This window comes from Emys orbicularis, chromosome 6 (genome assembly GCF_028017835.1).
Source record: "Emys orbicularis isolate rEmyOrb1 chromosome 6, rEmyOrb1.hap1, whole genome shotgun sequence".
Lineage (NCBI taxonomy): Eukaryota > Metazoa > Chordata > Testudines > Emydidae > Emys > Emys orbicularis.
The window spans coordinates 25,880,077-25,894,425 of NC_088688.1; the positions used below are offsets into that span (position 1 = coordinate 25,880,077).

Genomic DNA, 14,349 nt, shown 5'->3' on the forward strand with positions numbered 1-14,349 from the left:
GTCAGCTGCATTCCTGGCCTAGGTCCTGATACAGGAAATCTGTAGGGTAGCTACTTGGTCCTCAGTGCATACATTCACCTCTCACTATGTCATCACACAGCACGCTAGAGATGATGCAGCTTTCGGCACCTGCAGAGTTTTAATAATTGTCTTGTGCTCTTTTACAATACAGGAGAAGGCCTCAAATGTTCAAGGGTTGGGGAAAGGGACCTTTTTGCTTTTTTTTTTTTTTTTTTTTTTTAAATTAGAAATTCAGATCTTGTTAACTTGAAGACTCTAGAGCAGGGGTGGGAAAACTATGGCCCGCAGGCCACATCCGGCCCGCGGGACCGTCCTGCCCAGCCCCTGAGCTCCTGGCCCAGGAGGCTAGCCCCAGCCCTTCCCCTGCTGAAGGGATGGTTGGATGGGGCGGGGGTCCCGGGGGGGCCGTCAGGAATGAGAGGAGTGATTCAATGGGGCGACGGGAGTCTGGGGGCAGTCAGGGGACAGGGAGCAGGGGTGTGTGGATGGGGCAGGGGTCCCAGAGGAGCCGTCAGGTAACGGGGTTGGATGGGGCAGGAGTCCCGGGGGAGGGGGGGCACGACCCCCTCCCCTAACCGGCCCTCCATACAATTTACAAAACCCGGTGCAGCCCTCCGGCCAAAAAGTTTGCCCGCCGCTGCTCTAGAGAACTAGTGATATGGCGGCATTGCAAGAGTCAAAGTTATATTTGAGCAGTTGAGAGGGAAAGGGATTTAGTCACTTTTTTAAATGTTATTTTTGTTTTTATAAACACTTGTTAAAAAATGTCAGTAATTGAATAACATTTGTATAAGTAGAAGTCTTAGTTAAACTATTCAGCATGTTCCCAATAAACATTCCAGACACCTCTTAGAATTCTTCCAGCAAAACTAGGACAAACCAGAGTTGACATTCTTGATGAGTATAAAACCATCAGTAAAAAAACCCCAATCTTTTCTAGGCTGCTTTTTCTACATCATAAAGAACTAGAAAAGTCCAGAATGCCAGTTTTTAATAAAATTCTTGGCAGGGAACCTTTAAAAACCCGATGGTCCTATTAAGTAATGTCTTGAATAATTAATTTAATTTATAATTAAGGGGTTTTACAGATGTATCAAAAAGCAGAAGTTTTACAATTTGCAAAATCACTTCTGTCCTGACACTCATTTGGTAACTCTAAAAGTATTTTTACATTAAACAAACACACCAAAGAAATTAGCGTATAAATTTAAGTGAATTTCTACTCTGAGACGTGACTAAAAATTGCTGCTTTGGATTCTATATTTATCTCATATTGACTCCAAATCAGATGTATTCAATTTACCCATAAAAAGATTGTTTATTTTCTAATTGCAAGTCCTTCAACTCAACCTGAGATCTGAGAGTCAAGCTGGAATCTGTTCTTCTAATGTATCCAGTTTATGCCCTTGTCTTTAGTGGAATTGTAAAGTTGTAACTCCTTGGAACTCAGACAATTCTGTTATAAGAGGAGTAGACTCCAACTCCCCCTGTCATAACTATGATGGCTCTGTGTAGCTAGTATGCATGAACCATCGAGAACCATTTAGTTCTCTCCCTTCTCTTCATGTGTCAGTATAGTAATGCCTGCATCTGTAATTTTCACTCCAAGCACCTGAAGAAGTGGGTTTTTTACCCATGAAAGCTTATGCCCAAATAAATCTGTTAGTCTTTAAGGTGCCACCGGACTCCTTGTTGTCTTTGTGGATACAGACAAACACGGCTACCCCCTGATTTAGTTATTTAGTTCAAGGGTTCTCAAACTGGGGGTTGGGATCCCTTAGTGGGTCATGAGGTTATGTGGGGTTTCACGAGCTGTCAGCGTCCATCCCAAACCCCGCTTTGCCTCTAGCATTTATAATGGTGTTAAATATATAAGAAAGTGTTTAGTTTTTAAGGGGGAGGGAGGTCACACTCAGAGGCTTGCTATGTGAAAGAGATCACCAGTACAAAAGTTTGAGAACCACTGATGTAGTTAGTAAGGACTGATCTAAACAAAAGTTGTACTGCTTTAACTATACCGCTATAGTTAAAGTGAAATAATATCCCTACTATGGTTACAGCTAGACTGGTATAAAGGTGCCTATATTGGTATAATTTATTCCTGTACAGGAAAGGGAATAAGATATATCACTATAAGACACCTTTATACAGATATAATTGTATTTACACTAGGGTTTGTACTAGTATAACTATTTCAGTTGGAAAAAAAAAAAAATCACAGCCCTAACTGAAACAGTTATACCAGTATAAAAACTGTATAGACTAGGCCTGAAACAAGCAGATGTGACTGGGTACATGTGAGTAAGAAGGTGCCACTTTTATATAATTACTTTTCATTGGAGAGCTACATTTCAAAACAGACTGTTTAATCCAGATTGTAACATCCAGTTGCAGGTTCTGTTTTTGGGGTGGTTTATATGTAAATATTGACAAACTTGAATGCTTAGGGTTGCTGCTGTTATAAAGAATTCACTGTGTGATAAACAGTTTAACAATGTTTCTTTAAGTGTAAACTGGATTAGTGTTCTTTAGTGCTGGATTGATATCTCTGAAGATGGTTTCTATTAATTTATAAAATACGCAGAGAGAGAGAGACAGAGTGTGCAAGCTTCCCTCTGCATCCTGCAAAATGCCTCAACCCAGATCTGAAGGAACCATCTCTAGAGCTATGAGGTTGGCTCACTTTCCATTCCCAGTGAATCTTTGGGGTCTATGCTTAGATTGTCAAGAGATGTCCGGAGTGATGGTTTTGGGTTTTTTGTTTTATTTCCAACTAGTGGACACCTTTCTACAACCTCATCTGTGACAACTAACTCATTTCATGTAAGGCTCCAATCAGCATTCAGATGATAACTTTCAGTATTTACCAATCTGAATTAGATTTGAGGCAGTGACCTGGAAGTGAAAGATTTTACTAATCCATTGAGCTATCCTCCTAATGTTACCATATATAATTGTATAGAAGTTCCTTAGACATTACCACAGATCTTCTAAGGAGAAGTTTTCGACTGAAAGAGAATATGTGCATTAGCAGAACAATGTTTAGAACTTTTCATTTGTAATTAGATTAAGGTGCTATATATGCCCTTGGTTCCCCTGCTAACTTTAGTAGTTAAACATCACACTTTCCTGTTTTGTAATGTTGCTTTACCCTATTATTGTCTGGAAGGTCCCCACAAATTAGAAACTGACTATACAGGGTAAATACTGAAATTAACTAGGCATAAAGTGATGTCAAGTGCAAAGTGAACAGATTTTTTTTCATTAATCTTTCAATTACAGTCATTTTAGGTCATTTGTTCACAAGATCAGGTATAACAATTTTTATGCATCAAATGTTTGATACTTAAAAGAATATCAGTGAATGAAATGTTAACATTTTGCTTGCTAGTGTATAAATTGAGCAACATTTTCCTTTGTAATAAAATCCTTAGGAGAAGCATGCCTTTTTGATCACTGTTCTGTCATTTGAATAAGCTCACATGTTAATTGTTCAACCCAGTATTGATGAGATTCATTTGTGGTTTCCTACCCTTTATACCAGTATTGCTTTACTGTTTATTAATAAAGTTGTTCTCTGTGAATAGAAAAGTGCACTAAGGATGATATAAACTGTTCATGCTTCATTGTAACTTTGTAATCCTTTTGAATTCCAAGTAGCTTTAAGCAAATTGAATTTTTTTTTATTTGGTTTTTGTTTGCTTTTTGTAGTGCTTGGGAGATGGAAAGAAATGATAGCTGGCACCTGAACTAAAATATCTGTGTAGGCACCCATCCCAGAGCTTCAGGATGAATGGGGATATGCCTCATGTTCCCATCACTACTCTTGCAGGGATTGCTAGTCTCACAGACCGTAAGTACTTTTATATTTAGTTTTTTGTCATACTTTTTCTACATCTTTGTTCAGTATTTTGTTCCTTTTAAAACCTAAATGTGTTTAAAATTAAATTTGAAATTATGATAAACTATGTTAAGGCCTAAACTTACTATAGTAAAATTTTTAAATAAATTAGAAGTGATATGCAGAAATTGAGATGAGAAGAAATCCTATAGAAGGATAATGAAGTGAACTTGAAACTTACATCAAATGAGCACTGCATCCATTTGTTATATCTTTTAGCCAAAGATTTAAATACTCTAACAATAATGGAAAATGTTGTTGAAATTATGAAAAGCTTCTGTAACAATTGTTTTGCTTCAACTTCACTGAAGAGACAGAGGATCAAAACTAATTCTCCCCAAAGATGAATGATGGAATTCAGTGGTTGATTATTTTGAGCTGTTAATTAAAAACTGGCAATTTGAGAAGAATATCATGACAAAATAGATGGACTATCACAGCCCAAGTAGTCAACATTGGACTAAAGAGAAACATGGAAGCTATGCTGAATATTTTGAAACCTATTTCCATAGCTTTGGACAAAGTGCAAAAAATAGCTGCTCTGTTGCTGAGGCTGTTGAAATTTGGAAAGAAATTCCAAGGAACACCGCAGAAGGAAATATCCAATAGCAGAGTTAAATTGAATGCTGTGAAGAAGCAGATGGATCAAAATTCACCCTACCTCATTTTCTTGCCAGTATTCTCAACAGAGAAAGTGCCAGAGTATAGCTGCCCAACTACTGAACTGGAAGATGCTGCTATGACATGAACATGTAATAATCATCTATCAGTCATGCCAATCATAATAAATTTCAGGGCTGGAGGTGAACCATTCAAGCAGTACATGTTTGCTGTTGAAGTTTTACAGAAAGTCAAACAACTGAACTGTGGAAGTCACTGGCTCACCACCTGGAACCAGAGTTTGTTGAAGTGCTAAACCAACTTCTGATGGCAGTATCCTTTTCTGCACATGCAGACAGAATATTTTCTTCATTTGGTCTAGTTTGTTCAAAGTTGAGACACCAATTGGAAATTAAAAAGCAGGAAAGCTTATTTTTCCTCTTCCATATATGAATAAAAACGAGGTGGGAGAGGATGAGGTCCATTAATTCTAATAACTTGAAGAACATGGTGACTAGATACTGTTTAAAAATGAGTTTATTTTAAATGGAAAATACGTTTTGATAATCTTTTTTTAATGTAGTCAGTGTATTTAAGATTAAAAAACCCATTTTAAAATACTGTTTTTGTACATTTTTGATGGAATTCAAATTTCCATCCAAAACCAGCTTGATGCAAAATCATGAGTAAAAATTAATTTGATAGAAAAAGATGAATACATTTCTTATTAACCTAAAATATGTAAAAATTAAAAATCTGAATAAAGATATGTTAAGATATATAATTGCAGAAATAATTCTGTATAGATATACCATATCCTTCTGGTTAACAAAAAGTACCAAATTTAGTTCAAAGACTACATTTAATTGCAAATTAACATGTTTTAATGGTTGTATCAATCAGTGACATGGAACGGTCCTTTAGGAAAATAACAAGTAGAAATGCAAAACAAGATTAACATAGTTTATTTAAATCAAGATTTCCTCAAATCACGTTGATTTTTAGATCCGTTCATCTTGGAAACAAGTGACATTGAACACTTGAGCCATACCACTGCAACTTGCAGATGAAACAAGAAATTTTAAGCAAAGGCTGTACACAATCACTGAATTATGTGCAATAGTATTGTTTTTTCTTTATTCTCCCTTTTTAATAGTTTATTCAACTCCAAGGCTAAATTGTTCTAGTATATTAATTATTGTGTTTTCTGATTTATTAGAAAATATTTTTTTGGAAAAAGAAAGCATTATCATATGATGTCTTTAATTTAAAATAATCCCATAATACAATCTGTGGAGTTGACCAAATTCAATTTTTTGGTTTAAAATACGATTCCAGATTTTCTTGATCTAAGGAGAAACTCAGAGATCTTCAATTTGTTTCAAACTTACTATGTTTCTTTTTTAAGGATGCTAGAGAATAAACTGATGCAGGTCTCTTGGCTAATTTTCAGTGGAATAATTTGAGTTACTTTTTTCTTCTAATGCAGTTTTGAACCAGCTGCCTCTTCCATCACCTTTACCTGCTACAACTACAAAAAGCCTGCTCTTTAATGGACGGATAGCAGAAGAGGTAAACTGCCTTCTGGCCTGCAGGGATGAAAATCTGGTTTCACAACTTGTACACAGCCTCAACCAGGTGTCAACAGATCACATGTATGTACTTTGTATTTCTTCACACCAAAGTATCAGAATAACTTGTTTATTCTTTGTGAGATTAAAATGAGAAAACATAGGTATAAGAAGTGGTTTTATTTATTAAAATTGAAAATATGCAAGTACTTTGTCAAGTTTGTGTACTGCAGTACCAATTTGTATTAGAACAACATTAAATAGTTTTAGCTAATCAAAGTGCAAGGTTACTGGACAATTACATATTAATAACTGTATATTTTCCTCCAGATATGTTGTTACTTGCAATTTTATAGGTTGTGGGTGTATCATTTGTATACTGCTTTTTCATATCTCTTGTCGTCAACTTCCCCATATCCCCGGGTGCCCCAATGCCAGGTTTACTATCCCAGTTTCCCTCTCGGGCTGCTAAGTTGTTTCTTGCTTCAGTTATGCTCTTCCTTGGGACCTGTTTATTTCAAAAATATCACGCAAATAATCCATAATAAAAGTCCTAAAACATAGTCCATTTATAACCCCCCACTGCATATGGTCCTTAAAATCCCCCACCAGCTAATGCATTGACATGGCACATACGACACTCCAGCATCTTCCACCACCACTTTTCTTCAGTCCTGTCCTGTCCTGTCCTGTCAGGACATCTACCTAAGCCCTTCCAACTGGTGTGTGACTCTACTCTTCCCAGTGGGAGCCCCCATGGTCTCTTGCTGGGAGTTCATCCTCACCAAGGGAGCATCCATCACTCCCCTTATTCCATTCTCATCTCAGACAGGCTAATGGGTAAGCCCCTCTGCCGCTTCCCTGCCTTCACTCCTCTCTGGCCCTTGGCTCCAGTTTGGAAGTAAGCAGGCAACTCCCTCTGATGCTCTTGTGCCTTCAGCCCTCTGGCCCTGGCTCTCCAGCTTGGGAAGGCCAGCCAGTAAAACCCTCTGCTGTTCTCCTGCTTTGAGCCTTTCCCTCGGGACCTCCTCCAGCTTCTTTCAAGGACCTGCTCCTGATCCTTTATAGCCCCAGGTACTGCCCCCTACCCTCCACTTAATTGGACAAACGGAGCACCTGTATTGGGACAAAGTATCTGGACCTGCTTTGTTTATAGGAATCAGACACCCTGTAACATTCCTGTACTCTGGCCCGCATCCATTATTAGTCAATGATTGTACAGGAATTTGCATAATCGCTACATATTTATTTCTCTAACACTGCTATGAATATGCTTATGTTTCTACTCTGGCTCTTATAACTCATCTGCTTTGATTGGCTCCTGTACTCAGAATTTTCAAGCTGTTTGTCAAGTATGCTTCCTGAGCTTTTTTTGCGTCTCGTGAATTGGCTTGTCTTCGGGGCTTTGCCTCCTAGACTGCTCTCCAAATGTTCTAGTAATTTACTATGGTTGACTGTGAAGCCAATTCCCCAAGATAAACCAATATTTAAAAAAAGCCCCCAAGCCTGGGGGGAGGGAGTGTAAACATAGGAACATCTTAAAGAAAATCCTGTAATTCCCATGGGTGGGTGACAGACAATCCTGTCCTGTCAAGGATTTGGCAATTCCCTGATTAAACAGGAAGCATGCTTAAATTGTTAGCTCAAACCCGAGTGTGATAGAAATAAGGTTTGTCTTCTTATTAATAGTGTACCCTTAAAATGACACTTTCTTGGTGGCTTTGCCATTAGTGCATTGTTCTGCGATGGAGAAGAGGAGGTTCTGAGTGAATATGGGAAGTTTTATCATTAGTTTAACTGGTAATAGTGGAGAAATTATTAATATGAAGACAGATACAAATACTTTCCCTCCATTCTGCTGAAAAAAGGAATAAGAAACTCAAATTGAGATGCAGAGGGACAACATTTTAGACTTCTTTCTATTTATTGTTGAGCAGGTCTGTGGCTTTAACCTGTAGCCTCTGATATTTTGAAAACATTCACTTTTTTTTGTTTGCTTATCTCTTCAATCCCAGAGAATTGAAAGATAACCTTGGCAGCGATGATCCAGAGGGAGATATACCAGTCTTGCTGCAGGCTGTCCTGGCAAGGAATCCTAATGTTTTCAGGGAGAAAAGCATGCAAAACAGATACGGGGTACAAAGTGGTGAGGATATGTTTCTACTAATTACATTTTATACATTTTAAAAAAAAAAAGGTAAAGTCCTCACAAATGTACGTGGATCACAAATATGACAAATTCTGACCTTTGTGTTTTACCTTTGGGTAATGTCAGGATGCTGTGTATCTTGGTTACTCCTTGGGGATAAGCAGGGACACTAGAAATCTAATGGGAATTTGGCAAAAATAAAGTTAGTTTCCTCCAGAGTAGTGGGATTTTGTTTGGGGGAGGGATTTGCTTTGTTGTTGTTGTTTTTAATGGCTTTGAATTTATCTTTGGCTCTTTTCTTACATTTGTCTTATCATACCAGTGTAAGGTGCTAATGCACCCGTGAGATTGTTAACATGAACTGCAGCTATTCCAAATGTTGTTGCAGTGGCGGCTGTCAGCACCTCAAATGGCTGGGACATGGGTTAACTGAGACCCTTGCTTCCTCGCCCTGGTGACCTCCCAATTGCTCATGGGGCAGGACCCTGGGGAGAAATCTGTTTGAGGAATTGTGGGAATGGTTTATATCTAATACACAAAAATATATGGAAAGTGATAAAACTTTCTGCTGTCATGAACTGAGTAGCTGTTTTGAATCTAAGTTAATTTGTCCCTGGCCAAGAATTTTGCAAAGGAGGAAATGAGCTGATGAAGTTTTTGCAGATTTTGAGGGAAAAGTTATACTTCACTGTTGAATCAAATTGCAAGGGGAGACGCCTTTTGTGAAGCAAGGACAGTCATTCTTAAGAAACTCACTTAAAAACTGATGGCATTTAAAAAAATTATTAGGGAAGGAAGATATTGGTAACAGCTCCATACAAAATATAAAACTTGGAAGGAGGAGTTACAATTAATTTAGCAATGTAAAATATTTCAGGGGATCAGAGGGGAAGAATGTGGCATGCTTAAACCATCACAAAAGTTTAATCTTAATTTATACAAACTTCAATGTGCATGGCATGTAAGCAAACATTGAATCATAAGTGTGTAGCCAGAGGGAAGAGCTGGAGAAGAGAGCAAAATTTTGAGAGGAACCAGGTACTATAGAAAAGACTTTGGGATATGAGGCAAAGCATGACCATATTGAAGTGGTCAACACGGACGAATTGGAATGCAAGTAGCAGATAGCAGGCCTAAAAGAGAACCAAGCCACTTCTACTCAGCTTTGTTCATTTGAATGATCCTGAAAACATAATTGGCATGAAATAGGAAACAATGGCCTAGTGGATAGATAATTGGGAATAACTACCCCGAGATTTGATTATGTCCTACAAATCTGGAACACTTGAGAAGTGTTTCTTCTTGGGGTAGTTTTAATCCGTGAAATTATCCATCTAACAACCTACATCTTGAGTGAAATTGTTGCCTGTATAATGAAAAACATTTTAAATAAGAAGACAACAACTTTCTAATCTGATCTGGACACAGTTGGGTTGCTATTGTAACTTTAAACTACTTGGTGCCAGATTTAAAAAAATTTAAGTTTGTGGAAGCATACTGTTAATTAAAACACACACAACCCTCCCCTCCCACCAAAGAATCAGAGTAGGTGGACATTAGAAAGTCTCATACAACTCTCTGAACTCTCTGATGAAGTTACTAATGAGAGTTGGGACAAGATCAGCTAGGGCTTTTCCTTTATGATGGAGAAAGGTTTGTAAGCTAGAATATTACACTCTTTTGCACAGACAATTCAGTAGAGAAATTGACAAGGCACAAGTGGAGTTAGACACCCAACTCTCATTGGGTGTCATTCTCCTCTTTATGCCTTTTCAAATCTCCAGAGGTGGTAGAAACTTGAGTTATTAATATAAGGTTGGTGAAGCCAGCTGATGGAAGAATGCCAGTCAGGCAGTTAAACAATTATATTGAAACTGGGACAAAAACATGTGTTTTAGTACAATATGTCAGGGCAGCAGGTGCCCCCAGAAAACCGGGTCTTCACTGAATAAACTAGGATACTGTACATCACGCTGTCTGGAATGGCTCATGCCTATGACTGGCAGCCTCAGGGACGACTGTCAAAAAACAGGGCAGAAACCCCAAACTTGTTGTATGTTCTATAATTAGATTTCATCAACCTAATAAAAAATGTGAACTTCTAAAGAACTATAACAGTCTTACCATGGAGTCACAGACAGACCCCTTGGGCATTCCAGTCTATCTTGCCACTTGGACTATGTGGTAGATGGACAACAATATTCAGGTTACTCCGAGTCCCAAAGCACCAGTCACTTATTCCAGGTCAATTGTACTCCTATCATAAACCAAAGACAATGCTTGTAGCCAATACTGTAATATACTAACTAAAGATTTATTAACTAAGAAAAGAAATGAGTTATTCACAAGATTAAAACAGGAAACATATACACACACACACATGAGTTACAGTTTTATATTTAAAAAGGTAATATAAGCTTCTAAAATAAGCAGCTCTGTACATTCTTCAGGGGTGCCCCATGCCAAGCCCCTCAGAGTCCAGACAGTATAAAGATCCCAGTTTCTCTTTGTCAGGGATTTTTATCCCTTCACCCCAGAATCCAAGCAGGTCTCCTCTTCCTGGAGGGAGTGAGGAATGTAGTCAACAAGGTCTCTGCCCTTTGATGCTACACAGTTCCTCATTTGCCTTCAGTGGGCCATCTTCTGTGCAGGATGAGCACTTCACCTTAATTAATGTTGCTTTTCCTGTTTGTTGAGTTACACAATTACAGAGGTTTACAATGTAAATGCTCATAACTTTATACCATGCATGATAGAGGTTATAAGTGAGATCTGTATATGCGGCATCCTACACTAATCATAATGTCTGAACACCAAAGACATTCTTACAGCTCTAATATTTATCTTAACAATACTAATACACAGGTAAGACAGACTGGTTTCCAGTTATGTTTTTGTCTGTGTTCAGTGAGGCCTGAGGCCTTGGCATGAGTTGACACCTGGTATGCCAGTGTCGCACTGTCCATCTTACGTGTTGGATTCTAATAGATACAGTAAAGTGCACAAGTGGCATTCCATAGACTTTGAAATCTACAAACAGTATTAGTTGTAAGAATAAGAGTTCAAGTTAGAAATTAGGGCTGGAGGATTTCTTTTTACTTACGATTTTAATAATTCTAAAAAGGAAATTTAATATGTAGACAGATTTAGTCTTTTATCACAAGGGAGTTGGCATTTCCTGATATTAAGTGATACAGTAGTGATGTTCAGTTGACAGTATGTAGCTAAATAGATTTTTAGGGATTGCCAAAGTTTGTATGGCATTCAGCTAGTATTTAGGCTTTTGGTAGCTGCAGTTGTCTGAGCTCAAATGTGGATTATTTATTTACCCCTTCGTTGTAGCTCTTTAGCCATTTTGCAAACAAATTTTGGTGATGTACTCCAGCGGTTCTCAACCGGGGGTCCGCTGCCCCCTGGGGGACCGCAAGCCCTTTCAATACCTCTATGTCCCCAACTCTGCCCCACGGCTGAAGCCCAGATCCCCAGCACCCCTCACGGGGCTGAAGCCGGGAGGCGCAGGGCTGAATCCCGGAGCCTCGAGCCCTGGTGCTCCCTGTGGGGCAGAAGCCCTGAGCCCATGGGCAGAGTTGGGGACATAGAGGTATTTCCCCCCACCCCTCCCAAAGTGCAGCACAAGATCACGGCAGTCTCGGGAGCAGCTCCACACCTCTCCCCACCCCCACCCACTCCCCAATCTCCTCTCCCCACCCCTGCTGGACCCTGGAGTTTTTATAGCATGTCAAGGGGGGCCTTAGAGAGAGAGAGGTTGAGAACCCCTGATGTACTCCATTATTTCTGGTTTATGTCATAGGTTTTTCAGAGATATTTACTGTTAACAAGGTATATGAACAAACTGAATCACATCACCACACAGTCTGTTTGTAGTCCAACTTCTGTACAAAGGGCAACATGAAAAATTCTACTGTAGAGTATTTCAACACACCATGATAAAAATTCTGTATAGTTTCATGAGGCCACTCCTTCGTTGAGTCTAACTCTAGAGTGTGGACTAACAAGGTTCCTCAGGGTTGATTTCTTCTCATTTTAAATAGCTAATTTCACATTCATAATAAGCAATTATTCTCCTTTCCATTACTACATTCTGACTATTCAGTGAGCTTATATGTTCAGGAAAGGTTTGCAAGATTTTTTTTTTTTTTTAAGTGGTGTAGTAGATTCTCCACAAACCAAGCATAGCAAACCCAAGAATCTCAATGTTAAGGTTAAACTTAAAAGAAATTCAAATATTTTTAGATCTAAAAATGTACATCTAAGATTTAACTCCATCTTTTAGTAATGCAATGTAATAACAATAAAACTATGATTGACATTTCAGTGTTTGTGACTTCACACTAGATTTTTTTGCACATTTTCCTCTATCCCCCATGGTGTCAGTAGAGGGCAGCATTATGGTTGTTTTGTATTCCTTAACTGTGCATTTCTATAAATTAAAATATTTAGATTTCTTTTAAGATTTCTTTTAAGTTTCACCTTAACTCAAATCTGGGTTTATAATGCATAGTTTGGAGATAATTACTGAAACATACTGTCAACAGCATCTCCATTTTAGCATAGCTTTTTCTTTGCATGCCCTTGGTTCTTCTTTGTATGTTTGCTCATGTCGATTCCATTCTAGGTGTGTGTGCGCCCACGTGTGGTCGTCAGAGATTTTAGCCTTAGCGGTATCCGTAGGGCCAGTTGTAGCGCCCCCTTGAGTGCCATGCTCATGTGTTGGTATATCAGGCGACGCCGGCTCTACACCCTCCCTGTTCCTTCTTACCGCCTATGGTGGTTGGTCAGAGTGCCTTTCCTTGCATAGCAAGGGCTAGCGGTTTCATTTCCTCTAACTTCAAGCCTTAGGGCCTTGTAAATAGTTTGTATATAGTAGTGTTAAGTAGTTGTTAAGTGTAGTTAGAAGTTAGTCCCACTTCGCCCCAGAAGGGGCATGCCCCAGTCTCTGGGGCTTAAGCCATGCACGGACTATAACAGGCCTATGCCTGTAAGTGACCCCCACAGCAGCTGCCTCAAGTGCTTGGGGGAATCACATGTGAAGGACAAGGGTCGTATTTGTAAACTTTTTCAACCCAGGACCCAGAAAGAGCAGGATATTTGTTTGCAGGCTCTCCTCATGGAGGCTGCCCTTCGTCCAGCTTGCAAGCCATCCTGCCAAGACTCACCTAATATCTCGGCCTTGGTGCGCAGCACACCCCTGGCACTGGGCTCCGCCTGGCACCACTTCCCATGGCTGGTACCCAAAAAGAAAACGAAGCACAGTCCCCAGCACCGGGCAAGAAGGGCCATCGCACATCAGGCAAAGGACCCACATGTACGTGCCTCCCCAGATGGGGCTTTAGCCCCTTAAAGGATCCGCCACTAACTCCCGGGAGCAGCAGGGGACTCAAACTCCTGATGGCATCGATGCCTTCCCAAGCTTCCCTGGCGCCAAGAGAGCCAGAGGCTTCCGCCCACACCGCAGGAAACTGCAAAGGTGCCCTATGAGGGCACGCGAACTGCTAAGACCCCTCGGGGCAGTGGAGTGCCGCTGATCCCCCGAGACAAGGCAGTGCTCTTCTCCTCCGCGCCACAGATTCTGGAATCACAGCCCAGATCCTCTGGGAATCACCCTTGGTCACTGTTACCGCAATCGCGGTCCCCTCTGTCTCAACACGGATCGCCTAGGGGGAGGCGTCAGTCTCCGTACTACTGGCAGCCGTTCGCCCTCCCGCCAGCCGTCCTTTCGGTGCAGATCTTGCTCGCCTGCCCCGTCAGAGCGCTCCCCATCACAACTCCGGTTGCCCTGGCACTGGTCCCCTCAATACTGGCACTGATCCTCTCATTCCAGGCACTGGTCTTCGACGGTGAGCAGGCAGACACAAGCATTGATGGTCCCACCGTGGTCACCGGAAGGGGATTCCTCCAGCATGGAAGGGCAGTTCAGCCCCTCGCCCAGACTCCATCGGCGCAGTTAGGCTCCCGAGGCCATGTCTACATCGATGGTGCCACCTTGTCAGCATGGCTAGTGGCCAGCACAGTGGCCTTATTGGAGCGCATGGGGTGTTCCGGTCATGACGATTCCCCCTTTGCACCGCTCATCTGCTACGGCCTCA

At 40.3% G+C, this 14,349-nt stretch overlaps 1 protein-coding gene across 1 annotated transcript in view; it reads left to right on the forward strand.

Moving 5' to 3' along the window:
• Positions 1-14,349, forward strand: part of NIPBL (NIPBL cohesin loading factor) — a 289,092-nt gene that overhangs the window by 110,758 nt on the left and 163,985 nt on the right. The window contains exons 2-4 of the mRNA XM_065405961.1: positions 3,733-3,874; positions 6,012-6,177; positions 8,109-8,239. Coding sequence (XP_065262033.1) covers positions 3,811-3,874; positions 6,012-6,177; positions 8,109-8,239 — 361 coding nt within the window. The 5' untranslated portion in view covers positions 3,733-3,810. The remainder of the gene's footprint in view (positions 1-3,732; positions 3,875-6,011; positions 6,178-8,108; positions 8,240-14,349) is intronic.